Raw genomic sequence first — 15,003 nt, 5'->3', positions numbered from 1 at the left:
AAGAAAATGCTCAACGGATTCATCTATAAACCAAAGATAACAAAAAAAAAAAAGAAAAAAGAAAAAAAAAAAAAAAAGGTTTCCTCAAAAGCGGAAAAAATTTTTAATATGATATTTACTTATCAATTTCCAGATATTTGTGATGTCGCGGAGAGGATACATGTTAAGAAAGGGTCAGTAAAGTAACTTGATATTTTGTTGCTCGTCCTTTTATATACTTTTAACTATAAAAATATAAACTATATTTTAAATTACTAATCAACTCTTAAATAAATCATCTTTTTCTATCTATTATTTGTATTATCCTTTTCCAACGTTTCTTTCTTGTCCATTACAAAAGTTCCACGTTTTCGGAGTTTTCTAATTTGTTGTTGTTTCGTCTTTTGTGCTTACTGTGATAAATACAATTCCCTTTTATGAAAAATTCAAATTAATGGCAACTTGGCCGAGTGGTTAAGGCGAAAGATTAGAATTTTAGTTATAAATTTCCTAAGTATCTTTTGGGCTCTGCCCGCGCAGGTTCGAGTCCTGCAGTTGTCGTTATTTTTTTGGTATTTACGGTACTGGTATCGTGCAGAATGCCTTATTCAACAAATATGAATAAAAAAAAAAAAAATATTTGCATATTCACTTTGCTGCTGATTAAAAGATATAAAAATTAGATATTTTAAACAGTTTACTTATTTTTTTTTTTTTTTTTTTTTTTTTTAATACTTATTGACAATCGTTAGCCCACAATGATAAATCTTGTAACAATTTTGAAGTAACCTGTACGTTGTAATTGTTTCTTTCAATTTGTAATAGGTTTTCTAATCTTTCACAACATTCGACCAATATTGGTACGCCTTTCAATTCTGATTTTAATTTAAATTGAAAGATTTCCTTTAATTGGGTCAACTTTTCCAAGTGTCTAATTTCTAAAACTTGTAAATGGGGAAATCCACCGTTAGATAAGATTCTTGGCAATCCGAAATTACTTAAAAACTTACAATCATTACAGCTTAATCTTTTTAATTCGAAGCCGACAGCTATTTCATTACTGGCCAGTATCCACAGGCCATAATCTGTTATATAACATCCAGCCAATCCCAAAGTTTGTAAATTAGTTAATTTGAATTTTATAATTGCTTGTAATATTAAATCTGTAATTTTATGACATTTTCTTTTTCTACCCAAATTAATGTGTCTTAATTTAGGACAATGTTGCAAAACACTGACTACTCCTGCATCACTTATATTATGACATGACCTTAAATCTAAAGTTTCTAGGCTTGGTAAATTGGGGGCAATTAAATGTAATATATCATTATTTATACTTTCGCACCCGGGCAATTTCAAAACTTTGATGCCATTCCTATTAGTACCAGTGTTAAAAGTAGTAGAACTGTTGGGTGCAAACAAGCCCATTGGTAATTCTACTAACTTGGGTAATATATTAAATTCTATTGTATGTAGCTTGGTATTATCTATGTCCATAATCAAACGTTTAACATTTTTCAATTTGTTAAATATTAGACTCTCAGGCCTTAATTTATATGTACCCTTTGTTAGCAATTTAAAGGTTAAAGGCTGGTTATTTATTGTTGTAATAAACTTTTCCAATTGCTTTGTGTTATTAAACGTTAAATGCTGACTGTACAATATTGAAACTGTAATTCTGCACCATAATTTATTAACAGTTAAACAAGAATATAATTTGGGAGTATTATTGTTACTAAAAGTGTTAGCATGGTTGTAATATAATTCGGATGCCTTTTCTTTATCACCACCACATTGCAATAGCGCATGGTTAAAAGACTCAGGTTTCCTTCTATTGTTAAATCCAAAATAATTGCTATTTTTCTTGGATATATTAACAGTGTCACTGGTTGTACCATAAAACAAAGTTGAATCACCTACAAACAATAGTATCTTTTCCAAAATCTCTGGGATTTCAAATATTTTATGACATCTATTTTGATTATTGTAGTAATAATTTATAAAATCAATAGGAATATTGTTAGGTGTCAATAAAGTCGAAGTATCGTTGTTGTTGGTAGCCTTATACGGTAAATCCTTGTTTTTCAAAGGTGTAGTTTCTACTGAAGAAATAGGTGTTTCCAAACCGTAGTAATCATCTTCGAATTTTTGGATATTATTCTCAGTTTTGTATGTGATACTAGAATCATTATTTTGAGCAGGGATAACTACTTTTAATGGTATTGCTGAACTTTTTTTCCCCAATATTTTCAAGCAATTTTTATTACTGCTGTGTATATTGTTTTCCTCGGTACCAGTTCGCGATGGTCTGGTCTTACTCGCCTGCAGCACATGTGCGGCTTTGTCAATAGTTTTATAGTGTTCATTATAATTTGAAAGTGAAGCGATAGTGTTTTTACTATTATCCAACGCAAGTATGTTGTTATTAATGTTATTTATACTAATGCCGGTGGCTGTATTATTTCCAGTTTTGTTGTTTTTTTTCGGGATGTTATTATTGCCAATATCACTGGTGTTACTGTATATCTTCTTAATACCTCTAAGCAATTCGTTTTTAGTTTCTTTAATTGCTCTTTTTCTTGAAGATTTGATAGTGTTGCAATAACTGGAATTCATGCGTGGTATTATTAATTATGAGAATGAATGGAATTAATTTTCAAAATTTTGCGGTTGGGAGGATAGGTGGTAAAAATGAAAGATAAAGGTTAAAAAGAAGGTATATATTTGAATTTCAAAATATTATGATGCCAAATTTTCTTTAATTGTGTCAAATTTAAACTAAAATAGAAGGAAAGAGGGAAAAAGAATAAAAAGTAAATAAATTTAAAAAAAAAAAAAAAAAAAAAAAAGAGAAAATGAAAAAGAAAAAGTGAATTAAATTAAATTAATATTATTGGAAAAAAGTAATGAGTGAATGGAAGTTGGTGATTCTTAATGATTTGTTTTTATTTTATTAAAGTTAATCAGTCAATTAATTAAAATCCCAATTAATAATAATAATATTATTATTATTGTTAAATATAAAATAAAAGTGAAAATATATGAAAATGAAAGACAAAGGGAAAAGATCGGTCACTTTTAATACCTTTTTTTTGACATTTTTTTAAACAGCAACACAAGTATTTATTTATAATTTTTCTTTTTTAATTTTTTTTTTTTCCTTTTTGTAGTTCTTTCTATTTATATAGTGAATGTTTTTAATTATATATGGAGATGTATATAAAATTAGTTGACAAATTTCTAAAAGCTGACATTTTTATCATTTCGGTCATTCTTAGTGCCACTATTGTTAATAAATATTAAATAGCTGTTTTAACATATATTTATAAACATTAAATTTACATTTTAAAACAAAGGTCGAAAAATAAATGGATAAACCCTGTGCAGAAAATAAAGCAAATAAAGAATAAAAGTTTGTTACATGTATGTCTATGCCTAATCTACACAAGATTTTTTAGGTGGTTTTCGTAAAAGTATTTAATTTTAATACCTTTGAAAAAATTTGGTTTTGTTGGTTATTTTGTTCAGCTTTTTAATGTTATTATTGTTGTGATTGCCAGTAAAATATTAGTTATTATGACAACTGTCGTGTCACTAAGGTTTAGTATTTTTTCTGTGTGTTTATTTATTTATTTATTTATTTATTGTGGAAAAGTTAGAGCTGGGTGCTGGTTTTTTGTTTTTTGTATTTTTTTTTATTTTTTTTTATTTTACCCTAAATTGTTATATATTAAAATAGAATTAAAAAAACACCCAGACACCCGGATGCATAAGTTGTACTGAATGTTTTGAAATGCTAGCAAGAAGTATTTTATGTTATCTTCAAACGAAAAGCGGTTAATAATAAATTAATTTAGTTTTTTTTTTTTTATTTATGTTTTCCCTAATTACAATCGCTTTTTACTGTTTCCGAGATGGGTTGTAGTCCATAATACCGTAAATACAGATGTACAGGTTTTAGGGGAAGCGGGAGGAGGGGCATTCCATAAAAAAAAAAAAAAAAGTATATTATTACTTAATCGATACTTCGAAATAACGTACAAGATAATAATAAATCTATATCTTGACTCTATTGGTATAAAATTGTACGATGATCAAAGTGAGAATTATTAGATAATAAAAATGGATATTAAACTTGTAATTAATTTTTTACATATTCAACTGATTCCATGCTTTGTCTCTCCCCACACAACCCTAAAAAAAAAAATAATTAAAAATTATCTATTTTTAAACTTTTGTAAAGACAAAGAAAGGCAGAAGTAAAATGAATATAGATTTCTATCATTATCGTAACTAATCTTTTTTTTTTTTTCTCTTCCTCTTTCTCTTTCTTTCTTTCTTTCTTTTATTCTTTTATTCTAGATATTTGGCTATTTATACATTATATAAAACAAGAAGAGAAGGAAGGAAAAATTAAAACTAAAAATAAAAAATAAAAATAAAAAATAAAAAATAAAAATAAAAAATAAAAAAAAAAAAAAAAAGAATACGAAAAATCATTCCCAGATCTGATCACAAATATATATATATATAAAAAGAAAGAAAGAGAGAAAGAAAAAATTAATCTTTAAAGTATGATGTTACAACAATCTTTTCCATATAATAACAATAATAATAAGTTTTCCCCAGAACAAAGAAAGGCTATCATAGAACATTTATTAATAACCAAAAATTCTTTGCCCCATAAGGTATATCCACACGTTCCATGTAAGTTTTATAGGCAAGGGTCTTGTCAAGCTGGTGATAGTTGTTCATTCTCTCATGATCTTAATAAAAGGCCAAATGTTTGTAAGTATTTTAAAAGAGGTGAGTGTAAATTTGGTGATAAATGTTGTAATTTACACATTGCTCGTGATGATACTCTACGTAATATACCTCGTATTAATACCAATTTCGATTATCCTGATGTAGTACTAAAACTAGAAAACACTGGCATTACAGGTGATAATATTGAAAATATGCGTGATAACACAGTGGGAGAAGGCTTTGATGATCAGGACGAAAGTGACGATGAGCTTACAGATTCGTTTTTTTTACCTTCTGATTTATCAAATTTATTAACGACAGAACAACATCAGAAACAGCATGATTACCACAATCGCAGTTTTAGCAGTGTAAGTAGTAGTAGTCACAGTACAACCCCTTTATTAAATACACCAACTACTAGTACAGGCGCTAACAGTACCGTGAGTCCTTCTGCTGGCTTTGTATTAACTCCGATTGTTAAACACTGTTCTAATGGCATTACCCAAGACCCATACTTTTTATTGAACAGTAATAATTTTAATGCTAATACTTACCATCATAATATTGATAATAATAATAATAATACAACGCTAATGAAGCAACAACATAAAAATACTTTGGATGAAAACGATAATAGTACCCGTGCCATTTTTAATAGCACTAATTACAATTATTATGATTGTAATCAATATGATCACAAATATTCTAATGATTCTTATCATTATTCTTACCAGCAGAATAGCAGATAATTAATTTTGCCTATTGTTGTTGATTATTTTACAATGCTAATTGATTTAGACATTTTATTTTTATATATGGTGACCGATTTGTTTCTTTTTTTTTCTCTTTCTTTTTTTTCTGTCCTTTAAGGTTTGAGTTTGGGTTTAGGTTTTAATAATATATAAAAATGATATTAAAAAAGAAAAAAAAAAAAAAAAGTTTATTAGTATTTAGGTTTTTTAAATTAAAGTTTTAATATATATATATATTTATTCATTATGGATCATTTTCTTCCAGATCATCTTTTTTTTTTACTGTTGATGGAAAAGGATCTACTTACGGACTATAATCGGATACCAAAGATATGTGGTTCGGATATTCTATGTATATATATTCGGTCCAAAGTAAACGTTTTCCGCAATTTTTTTTTTCGTTTATGTTTAATTTAAGAAAATTACTTTTTAGAATATGATTGCTTTTTCTGCAGAATAACAATATTAAATATTGACAAAAAAACAATTTACTTATCAATTAATATTGCCCCACTTTCATAAGTCATTTTTTGACACCTCACAAACCAAAACTATCAAAATTTATCCTTTTCTTTTTTCTTTTTTAGTCTAAAAAGGGGTTAAATAATACATCAATAATATTCTTTTATATTAATTAGTTAATTAACTAATTAATTAATTAAATAGCAAAAAAATTAAATGAGAAAAAAAAAAAAACAAAAGTAAAAATCATCTTTTTTTATTTTATTTATTTATTTTCAGATAACAATAATAATTGTGCCAATATAGTATGCACATGTATTCTTTCAGTATCATAATTTTAATGCTAATTTAATTTAATTTAATTTTTCTTTTCTACGTTATTATTATATTCTTAATTATTAAGACAACAACTTATGAAAGTTTTAACATATTTTCACAAACGTATATAAGAACAAGAGTATCAGGGAATATCCCAATATAAATTAACTTATTCATATTTCTTCTAGAATGTCATTAAATTTCTTTCTCACCACATGTATATAATATTAAATTAATAGGCAAATTTTTTTTAAAGACTTCCCCCCCCCCCTCTAATCGTTAGTCTTAATTTATATATTTTTAAATATAATAAAAGAAATTGAAAGTAACCTTAGCTAATAGAAGTAACCCCAAAATTATGTCACCTACAACTACAAATAACTCTAAATGCTGCAATTATATTCAAGAACAGAATATAATCAACTCAGAGATTAAAAGCGAAGCCTTATTTAATAAACTAAAAAAATTCTCTATGAATTTTGATAATGAAGATGAGAACAAATCACCATGTTTAAGTAATTCTGTCTCTACTAATGTCCCACCTTTTAAAAATAACAACTATTTTGCTCCACACAGAAGAAGCTCTTTGCATTCAAATTTTACATTTACAGATGACAGTAATTCTCTTAAAAGTAGTAACAGTGACATTATTGATGATAATAATAATTATAATAACAGTCCTATTATCAATAATAATAGCAATGAAAGGTTAAAGCTATATATCATGACTCATAGTAGATCATCAAGTGTTGACTTACGTAGAAAATCTGTTTTGGGAAGCTATTCAAATAGGAGAAATAGTAGTATCAATAATACTAACCCTAGCAGTAATACTAGTAGCAATTTCGCTGAATACAATTATTATAATATAGCAGCCACCACGCCTGGTTATCCCCTAAGTCCACAAAATAATTATATTCATACTTATAATAGTGTCAATAATGAGAATTCCAGAAAAACCCCGTCGCACAGACGGGTCAGCGCTACCTGGTTAAATTTAGATAATATTGCTCATGAATCTGCTAGTTGTAATCGTACTATGAATTCTACTTCTTTGTATCCCTGCCATTACCAATATAATTTAAACTTACCCACTAGTCCTAAAAGAAGTGTTTCCACATCGGATTTAAATACTACTAATACCCAAACTGGCTATATACACATCCCAGATACCGAGTTAGGTAACGAAAAACGTACTGAGGCTTCTTTATTTGCCAACAAGTCAGAACAAGTAAATATGATCAACGCTAATACCAAAAAACAAATTAGGAGAAACTCAAGTGGAAATTATAACTCTTTTTATGAATTTGCCAAGCTGCATAATATAGATTTAGATAATTGTCAAAATTATGTTTGTTCTGTTAATACTCCCTTAAGTAGCAATAATACATCACCAAGAAATAATTCCAAAGTGTTATTTGATAGAAAGGGAAATAACTCAATCAATGTTGTCAGCAACAACAATACAAATAATGCTAATGAAGACACAAATTATTCTGTTATTGATTTAACCAGGATAACCATGGCTGATGCATATAATAATTATAATACTGATACTATTAGCGCTGTAAATAAAAATCTATTTTTTGAATTAGAGGATAATAATCATTTTTATGATAACAAAAACAAAACTTCACCGGACAACTTAGGCACTGCTACTGATACTAACAATGGTATTACCAAGAATTTTGGTGACAACTATAATAATAGTGATATTAATGGCGCCAATGATACCACTAGTAATATAAAAAGCAAAACCAGAAACAAAAACAAAAACAAAAACAAAAACAAAAACAAAAACAAAAAACACCATAACCATTTGATTAGTTATTTTGATAAGAAACTTAGTTCTTCAACTTTAACCCCAAAGAAAAAAACAAAGTAATAATATATAGTACTTCTTTAGAGACAAGGATGGTGTATCATATTTTATTTTTTTATTTTTATTTTATTTTTGTTTTTGGTTGGCGAATATACAACTATAATATTAAATACTTGTAGAATAGGAGAAGGAAAAAAAAAAAAAAAAAAATGTAAAGCTTTAAGTATATAAACTTTTATATTTATATGACCATGTTTTTATATAAAAAATTAATATCACCATATATAGACGTCAAATATAACTGAAAACCTTGTGTAGTAATTCTTTTAAGTTTGGAGAATAATCTTTATCCTCTTCCCAAATAATTCTATCCATCTCCTTTCTACCGGAATCTAAGTCCAATTCCTCCAATTTATTAATACCACTTCTCTTAATCAAAGAATATCCAATATATAACACGAAAAATAAAAGCACGGTCAAATAAGAAGATATAAAATTATTAGTATTCCAATCCATAAAATTTTGGAAACCAGTGGTTACCAGGAGAAAACAAGTAGAAATCATACCAAAGATACTTAAATATGGCTGCAAAGGCGATTTATATGGGTATTCTTTGGAATCCCTGGAGACAATATCTACTCTTCCTTTCAACGCACAGTAAAATCTATAAAACGCTAAATTCATAGCAAACCACATAATCACACTACCTTGTGTACCAATTTGAACCAAACTATATAAAACTGTTGTTGCTGTACCATCTAATGTCAATAAACTTAAAAATCCAAAGGACCCACAAAAAAGTACAGACATGTAGGGGACACCATATTTGTTACAAGTAGAGAAGATTTGTGGAGCCTTTTGTTGAATCGCCATGGAATATAATGTTCTAGAACTAACATATAGTTGCGAGCTTGCTGCAAATAAACCAATAATAACAAAAAATGCATTGACTGAACTTGCAAATGAACATAAGTTAAATGATTTTAACGCAATTACCCATGGGGATTGATTAGGACTTTCTTTAAGATTTAAACTACCGTCATTGTAGGGATTCTGGCAATAGGAACCACCAAGTTTATTTAGAATATCACTAAATTCAGCATATTGTCCATCTACATATTGCCTAGCATTTGCTGAATATCGCAGCAATCTTGGGTCTCCTGAATATATATTTAATCCAACAGCAAATATGGATAATAGGTAAAAAACAATAACCCTTGTGTATATTCTTTTAGTTACCGATGGTACCGCCTTTCTTGGATTGGTAGCTTCACCAGCAGCAACAAATCCGATTTCAGACCCTATATAAGAATATAAAGAATTATTGGTAGATGCAATCAATTCCAATAGAACACCACCAAAACCACCAATACCGGTGAGCGCACCTTTACCCGTGTCCTTCAAATCAAAGGTTGGTCTAAACGGACCGTATGTGATATGCTCCTCTGGTGATTTTGATCTATCCCAAAACCTAAAACCGATATAAGATCTATCATTAACACCACTACCAATGCCGCCACAGTTAATAACGATCATTAATATAATCATAAATGTGATAACTATTAATTTAAAAGTACTGGCAAAATATTCAATTTCTCCATAAACTCTAACATCCATCAAATTAATTATAGTTAAAAATAAAACAAACATAATCAAAAACCCAGCAAAATGTCCTTTCAAGTATGTTAATTCATCAAATTTCGGATAGTATGATAATAATATTGTGGTGGCCAATAGCTCTGCTGGAAATGAAATAACATATGATAACCAATAAACCCAACCAACGGCAAAGCCAGCGGCGTCTCCAATAAACCTGGAAACTAAACCTGAAATGGCCACAATTAGTGGAATTAATGCAACAATTTCTGCAAAACATAATAATGTGGCGATCACTATAAATGCACTAAATAAAAACCCCAGAAATGCTCCCAACGGTCCTGCTATTGAAAAATTCATTCCTGAGTTTAAAAAGACACCAATACCTATAGTTGCTCCTAATGAAAGCATTTGCAAATGCCTTATGCCTAGTTTTCTTTGTAAGGCATACTTTTGCCCGGATTTACGCTTCCTTAAATAATGGTGTGTTCTGTCGTTATTACTGTTGTAGTAGGCATCTTCATCCACAAGTTCACAATCAATTAGATCTGTTTCTTGTTGTTGTTCTATAATATTTATATAAAAATTACCATTATTGTTTTTAAAAAAATTAGGTTCCAACCTCGTTTCTATATATCCATATTCTGGCCCATTTTCATCTATGATCTCTGTTATGGGTTGACTATCTAACGTTCTTAGTATAGTACAATTCTTTATGTTACTTTTATTTGCAGTGTTTTTATAAAATAAATGATTGAAAAATTTCTTGGCATATTTTGTTTTCTGCAATTTCCCCATAGTTTTACGCCTAATATATTTGGAAAAAGATTTATGATAGTATTTACCGCTAGTTTTGCTATTAACATTTTTGAGATACTTATTAATTCTAACAGACGGAGTATAACCTTGAGCATTTACATAAAAATAAGTCAAATCATCCAATACTTCCAATTTCTCGCCCAAACTGTTAGATAGACCATCTTTATATTCATAAAACTTGGTTCTTAATTTATCTTCTCTTAATATTGCCTTTTCATATTCCAGAAAATTATCGTACTGTATTTCATTAACTATTGGGTTCTCAACATTGGTATTTTTTGTACCAGTACCACAAGAAGGAGTTTTATCAATATGCTCCCTCGAAAATTGGACAGAGTTATATAGCTTTGTCAAATAAAATTTATCATTAATTAACTCTTGTTTGTAATTCTCAGGCAGCTTTTTCAAAACTTGAAGAAAATATAAACGATTTATAGAATCAATATCACTTCCTACACTACTATCAAAGCTATATGTTTCATCGTTGCAATAATCATTATTATCTTCGGAATAATTTCGCGAAAAGTTGTAAGATTTGTCATGCCTTTTTTTTAAGTTTTTTTCGTATTCGTTTAATGGATTGGAATCTAAACTTACTGAAGAATGATCGTAAATAATGTTATTTTTGTAATACTTGCGGTCATGAATATGGTAATGACTATGACAATGTGCTTTTTTAGCCACAAGTAGTTCTTTATTGTTTATTAGTACAGGAAATAATCCTGGTGCTGCTTTATTTAATTCAATTGAATTATCATCCTTCATAATTTTAGAGGCTAATGCCTTTACCTATTTTTGCTTTACAACGTAAGTTGTATTTAATTTGTTTTGCTAATGATTGTATATTTTGTATTTTATTTTATTTTTTTCCTTTCTATCTTTTTTAAGAAGAATTCTGTATGGATATATATATATGCATGATAATTGTTTAAAATTTTTTTTCTAATAGATGTTTGTTAACTTTTCTAGATCTTTAGTGAAAAAGTTGAGTATATTTTTTGTAAGGTTTAAAAGAAAAAAAAGAAAAACATAAGATCATTAATTTTTAGTGAACCGTATAATATAACCTCTAATCTTGTATTGGTAAGATAAGCACAAAGATAAAAAGCTTAAAGCTTATCTGTAAAAGATCGAAAATTGTGTTTAAAGTTAAGTTTAGATTGTTAGTGCGGGTTGAATGGACATTAAGATAACAATAAATTATTAAACAAAAAAGAAAAAAAAAAAAATAATATCTAATCTTTTTTTTTACAATTATCATAAAGCGCTAATTAAAAAAAAAACAAACTTGTAGTCCAGCGGACACTCGGGATATTTCGATACTATCACTCCCCACTCATAACTTACAAACAGTTCAAATTAATTATCACTTTTTATGGCTTTCACACTTCCCCTTGTTAAATCAGCTTTTGGAAAAAAAAAAAAAAATTAACCGCTGGTTAAACTTATACCATACAAAAGTTTCAATACAAAAAAACTCACACATAATATACTTATAAAAATAACAGCTATATCTACATATAGTATCTTTAAAAATATAAAAATATCTAAGAGCCTTCAAGCATACAGATATACATAATGGATTGGGCAATTACCGCAGCAGAAAAAAAACTTAAAAGACCAGATGGAGGATCTAGATCAATAATAGAAAGTCTAAACCAATTTAATGAGGTTGTTATAAATGGAGAGGAGAAATTAGAACAGGTTTATAAATTTACTTCTAATTGGATAAGTAAAGATATTGACTTTATAACAAATAGTAAAAAACAAAAATTCGCTAACTTATCTGATACTGATATTGTTAAAAACAAGAATGCTAACCATGTTATGACAACGCAATTGCCAAATAATGATCTTAAACATGAACTCAATGGTAATATTTTAAAAGAAACAAAAAAAGAGGAAAGAACACAGGACATAAAAGATATTATATTGGGATTGGAAAACACCCAGGACTCTATACAAAGATCCTCATATGCTATAAGCCCTGAAAAGACAATTTTGAACAGTACAAAAAAAACTATGGTGCATAATAATAATAATAATAATAATAATAATAATAATAATAATAATAATAATAATAATAATAATAATAATAATAATAATAATGAAGAAAATATTTCCAAAGATAAAAAAGTTATAATAAACGATATTGAAATAGTTAAAAATCAGCGAATATATAATCCAATAGTTAACAACAATACGCACCTAATAAATAATAGCAATCAAAATGCATCAAATAGAACACCAGAATCAATTAAAAATGATATTATTTACAAGAAAAACACCTTGTCTAACTTTGCAAATAACACATTCAATACCACTCATAAGGAAAACCAAAAAAATAATAATTTATTATCAACAGGTAAAGTAAAAACAAAACAATCGCATAATGCTTCCATTAATACATCTAGGAATACCTCACTGTTATCACTATCTTCTTCTTCTTCCCCCTCAAAATCTCCCTGGTCACCAGAAAAAGTCGATAAAGTGCTGAGGTCAGCTGTCAAGAAAAAAAAAAGTTCTTCGGTCATATCCAACAATGATAAAAACAACAAGAATAGTTATGAACAAAGTTCAGCTATAAAGAATAAACATAGAGAAAGGTTAAAACGTAGAACTAATTTATTTGTACCCCTACCTGATAAAAATACACTGGTTTCAACATCCTTAAATGATACTGCCAACGATAACGGTTCTTCCCATGAAGAAAAAATAATGAATGCCATTAAGGATAATACTATACTTAATTCTAATTATAAAACTATAACTAACTCTAATAGTGCAAAAAATGAAAATGGTAATACCGACAATACAGTATCAACTACCATAATTACTAATGCTTCTAAAAAATCAAAAACTATACCAACAAATGAACAAGTTAAAACAAACGGCAACAAACAAAGTGATTTATTGGGTATATCTACTGATATTAATAATAAAACTACTGTTAAAAAACATGACTTAACGAAAAATAATTATAAATTATCCGAATTAAAAACACAAAGCAACAAAAAGCGTACAAACATTCAGCCTAGACTAAGTGTCTTTGAAAGGTTAAGTTCTTTATCAACAAAGTCTTTTGAACACAAATCAAAAAGCCCCATAAAGAGGTCAACAACATCCGACGTGAACATACTTTATTCAAATAAGAAAAGGAAGATATCGAACACCATGGGTAATTTTCCGGATACTAAAATACCATCCATTGAGCCATCCCCCTTAAAGAAAAATAAAAACAAATTATTAAAAAATAAAATGGAGAGAAAATCTTTGGCATCAATCGGTTATAACAACAATAGCAACTGGGAATTAACAAATACTGACAGTGGAGGTACTATTAATGCTACGAATTCTAATACCAGTACCAATAATAACAATCCTAAAACCGATTTACAATCGCGGAGAAGTTTGAAAATTACCATTTCTAAAACATCGAAAACTAGTTTATCTCCGGTAGTTACTCATAGTTTTGGCAACAAAAAATTGTTAAATAAAAATATCTTATCACCAATCAACAGAAAAATTAATATTATTAATAATGTGACACAAGAAACAAGTAATAGTGATAAAAATATTACGAAAAAGGGATCACCCTTACGGACTACTAAGACCCTAAAGGACAAAGCATCACCATTTCATGAACAAAGCCCGAATCTTGTTAATGTTAATAATAATATAGAAAATACATCTTTAGGATTCGAAAATAACAATGGCAATAATGGCCCTAACAAATATAACAACAATGACAGTGCTATAAGTAGTACTATAAAATCAAGTAATGATAGATTAACAAGGTTTCAATTGCGTCAACATTCTTCAGTGGCTAATACTTCTCTAGTAGATGAAAAATATGATTTAAAAAAGAAAATGAACAAGAGATTATCTGAAGTTATGAAAACGCAAATGCTACAAAATGAGAAACGAAGATTGGAACAAGAAAAAAGAAAAACTCAATTAGAAGAGGAAATAGTAAGAAGAAGATCCAAATTTTTAATGAGAGAGTCCTTTACTAACTATCAGTTTAATATTAATAATACTAACTTCAACAATACCAATCAAAACAACTCAATCCAACAAGCAGTAACTACACCCAAAATCCAGGATTCAATTTTGCAAGACATCAATTCTAAAGATTATAGGATTAGAGTTGGCGAAGACTTAGATAATGGTAACAAACAAATGTCATTAATGAAAAACAAAAATAGAGATTCTATTGATAGTTTGCCCGACATAGAAAGTGATTCTGATATGGATAATAATACAAACAGTAACTCAAATGTCTTTGCTTCTTGGGCCCAAGAACCCTTTTTACACCAAGAATTATTGAAACAAAAGAATTGGAATCCAATTGAGATATTTGGACCGATTCCACCTCTGCATTTGGATGAAATTTTTGAAAATTCAAGGCTTTCGAAATTGAAAACAAGACAACAGCAACAGCAACAGCAACAGCAGCAGCAACAGCAATAACAGCAGCAATAACAACAACCAAAACAACAACAACAA

At 28.2% G+C, this 15,003-nt stretch overlaps 5 protein-coding genes and 1 non-coding gene across 6 annotated transcripts; 4 read left to right on the top strand and 2 right to left on the bottom strand.

The window, feature by feature from the left end:
• Positions 1 to 435: 435 nt before the first annotated feature.
• Positions 436 to 540, top strand: SCDLUD_001984. Its single transcript has 2 exons — positions 436 to 473; positions 495 to 540. It is a non-coding gene; the product is annotated as a tRNA-Ser (tRNA).
• A 174-nt stretch (positions 541 to 714) lies between these two features.
• AMN1 (Amn1p) lies at positions 715 to 2,595 on the bottom strand (the record flags this gene model as incomplete). The annotated part of the gene is made up of 1 exon (XM_046080845.1): positions 715 to 2,595. The coding sequence occupies one exon, from the start codon at positions 2,593 to 2,595 to the stop codon at positions 715 to 717; it is 1,881 nt and encodes a 626-aa protein (XP_045936097.1).
• Positions 2,596 to 4,553: 1,958 nt separating this feature from the next.
• Positions 4,554 to 5,474, top strand: LEE1 (Lee1p; the record flags this gene model as incomplete). The annotated part of the gene is made up of 1 exon (XM_046080844.1): positions 4,554 to 5,474. The coding sequence occupies one exon, from the start codon at positions 4,554 to 4,556 to the stop codon at positions 5,472 to 5,474; it is 921 nt and encodes a 306-aa protein (XP_045936096.1).
• A 1,141-nt stretch (positions 5,475 to 6,615) lies between these two features.
• ICS2 (Ics2p) lies at positions 6,616 to 8,142 on the top strand (the record flags this gene model as incomplete). Its single annotated transcript, XM_046076882.1, has 1 exon — positions 6,616 to 8,142. One exon carries the CDS (start codon positions 6,616 to 6,618, stop codon positions 8,140 to 8,142), a length of 1,527 nt encoding a protein of 508 aa, XP_045936095.1.
• Positions 8,143 to 8,370: 228 nt separating this feature from the next.
• Positions 8,371 to 11,259, bottom strand: SCDLUD_001980 (uncharacterized protein; the record flags this gene model as incomplete). The annotated part of the gene is made up of 1 exon (XM_046080843.1): positions 8,371 to 11,259. One exon carries the CDS (start codon positions 11,257 to 11,259, stop codon positions 8,371 to 8,373), a length of 2,889 nt encoding a protein of 962 aa, XP_045936094.1.
• An 813-nt stretch (positions 11,260 to 12,072) lies between these two features.
• Positions 12,073 to 14,967, top strand: SLI15 (Sli15p; the record flags this gene model as incomplete). Its single annotated transcript, XM_046080842.1, has 1 exon — positions 12,073 to 14,967. One exon carries the CDS (start codon positions 12,073 to 12,075, stop codon positions 14,965 to 14,967), a length of 2,895 nt encoding a protein of 964 aa, XP_045936093.1.
• Between the last annotated feature and the right edge of the window lie 36 nt (positions 14,968 to 15,003).

The sequence above is a fragment of the Saccharomycodes ludwigii genome, chromosome II (assembly GCF_020623625.1).
Source record: "Saccharomycodes ludwigii strain NBRC 1722 chromosome II, whole genome shotgun sequence".
NCBI lineage: Eukaryota > Fungi > Ascomycota > Saccharomycetes > Saccharomycodales > Saccharomycodaceae > Saccharomycodes > Saccharomycodes ludwigii.
Note: the sequence above shows the minus strand (reverse complement) of the source record. Positions and strands in the feature narration are given on the sequence as shown.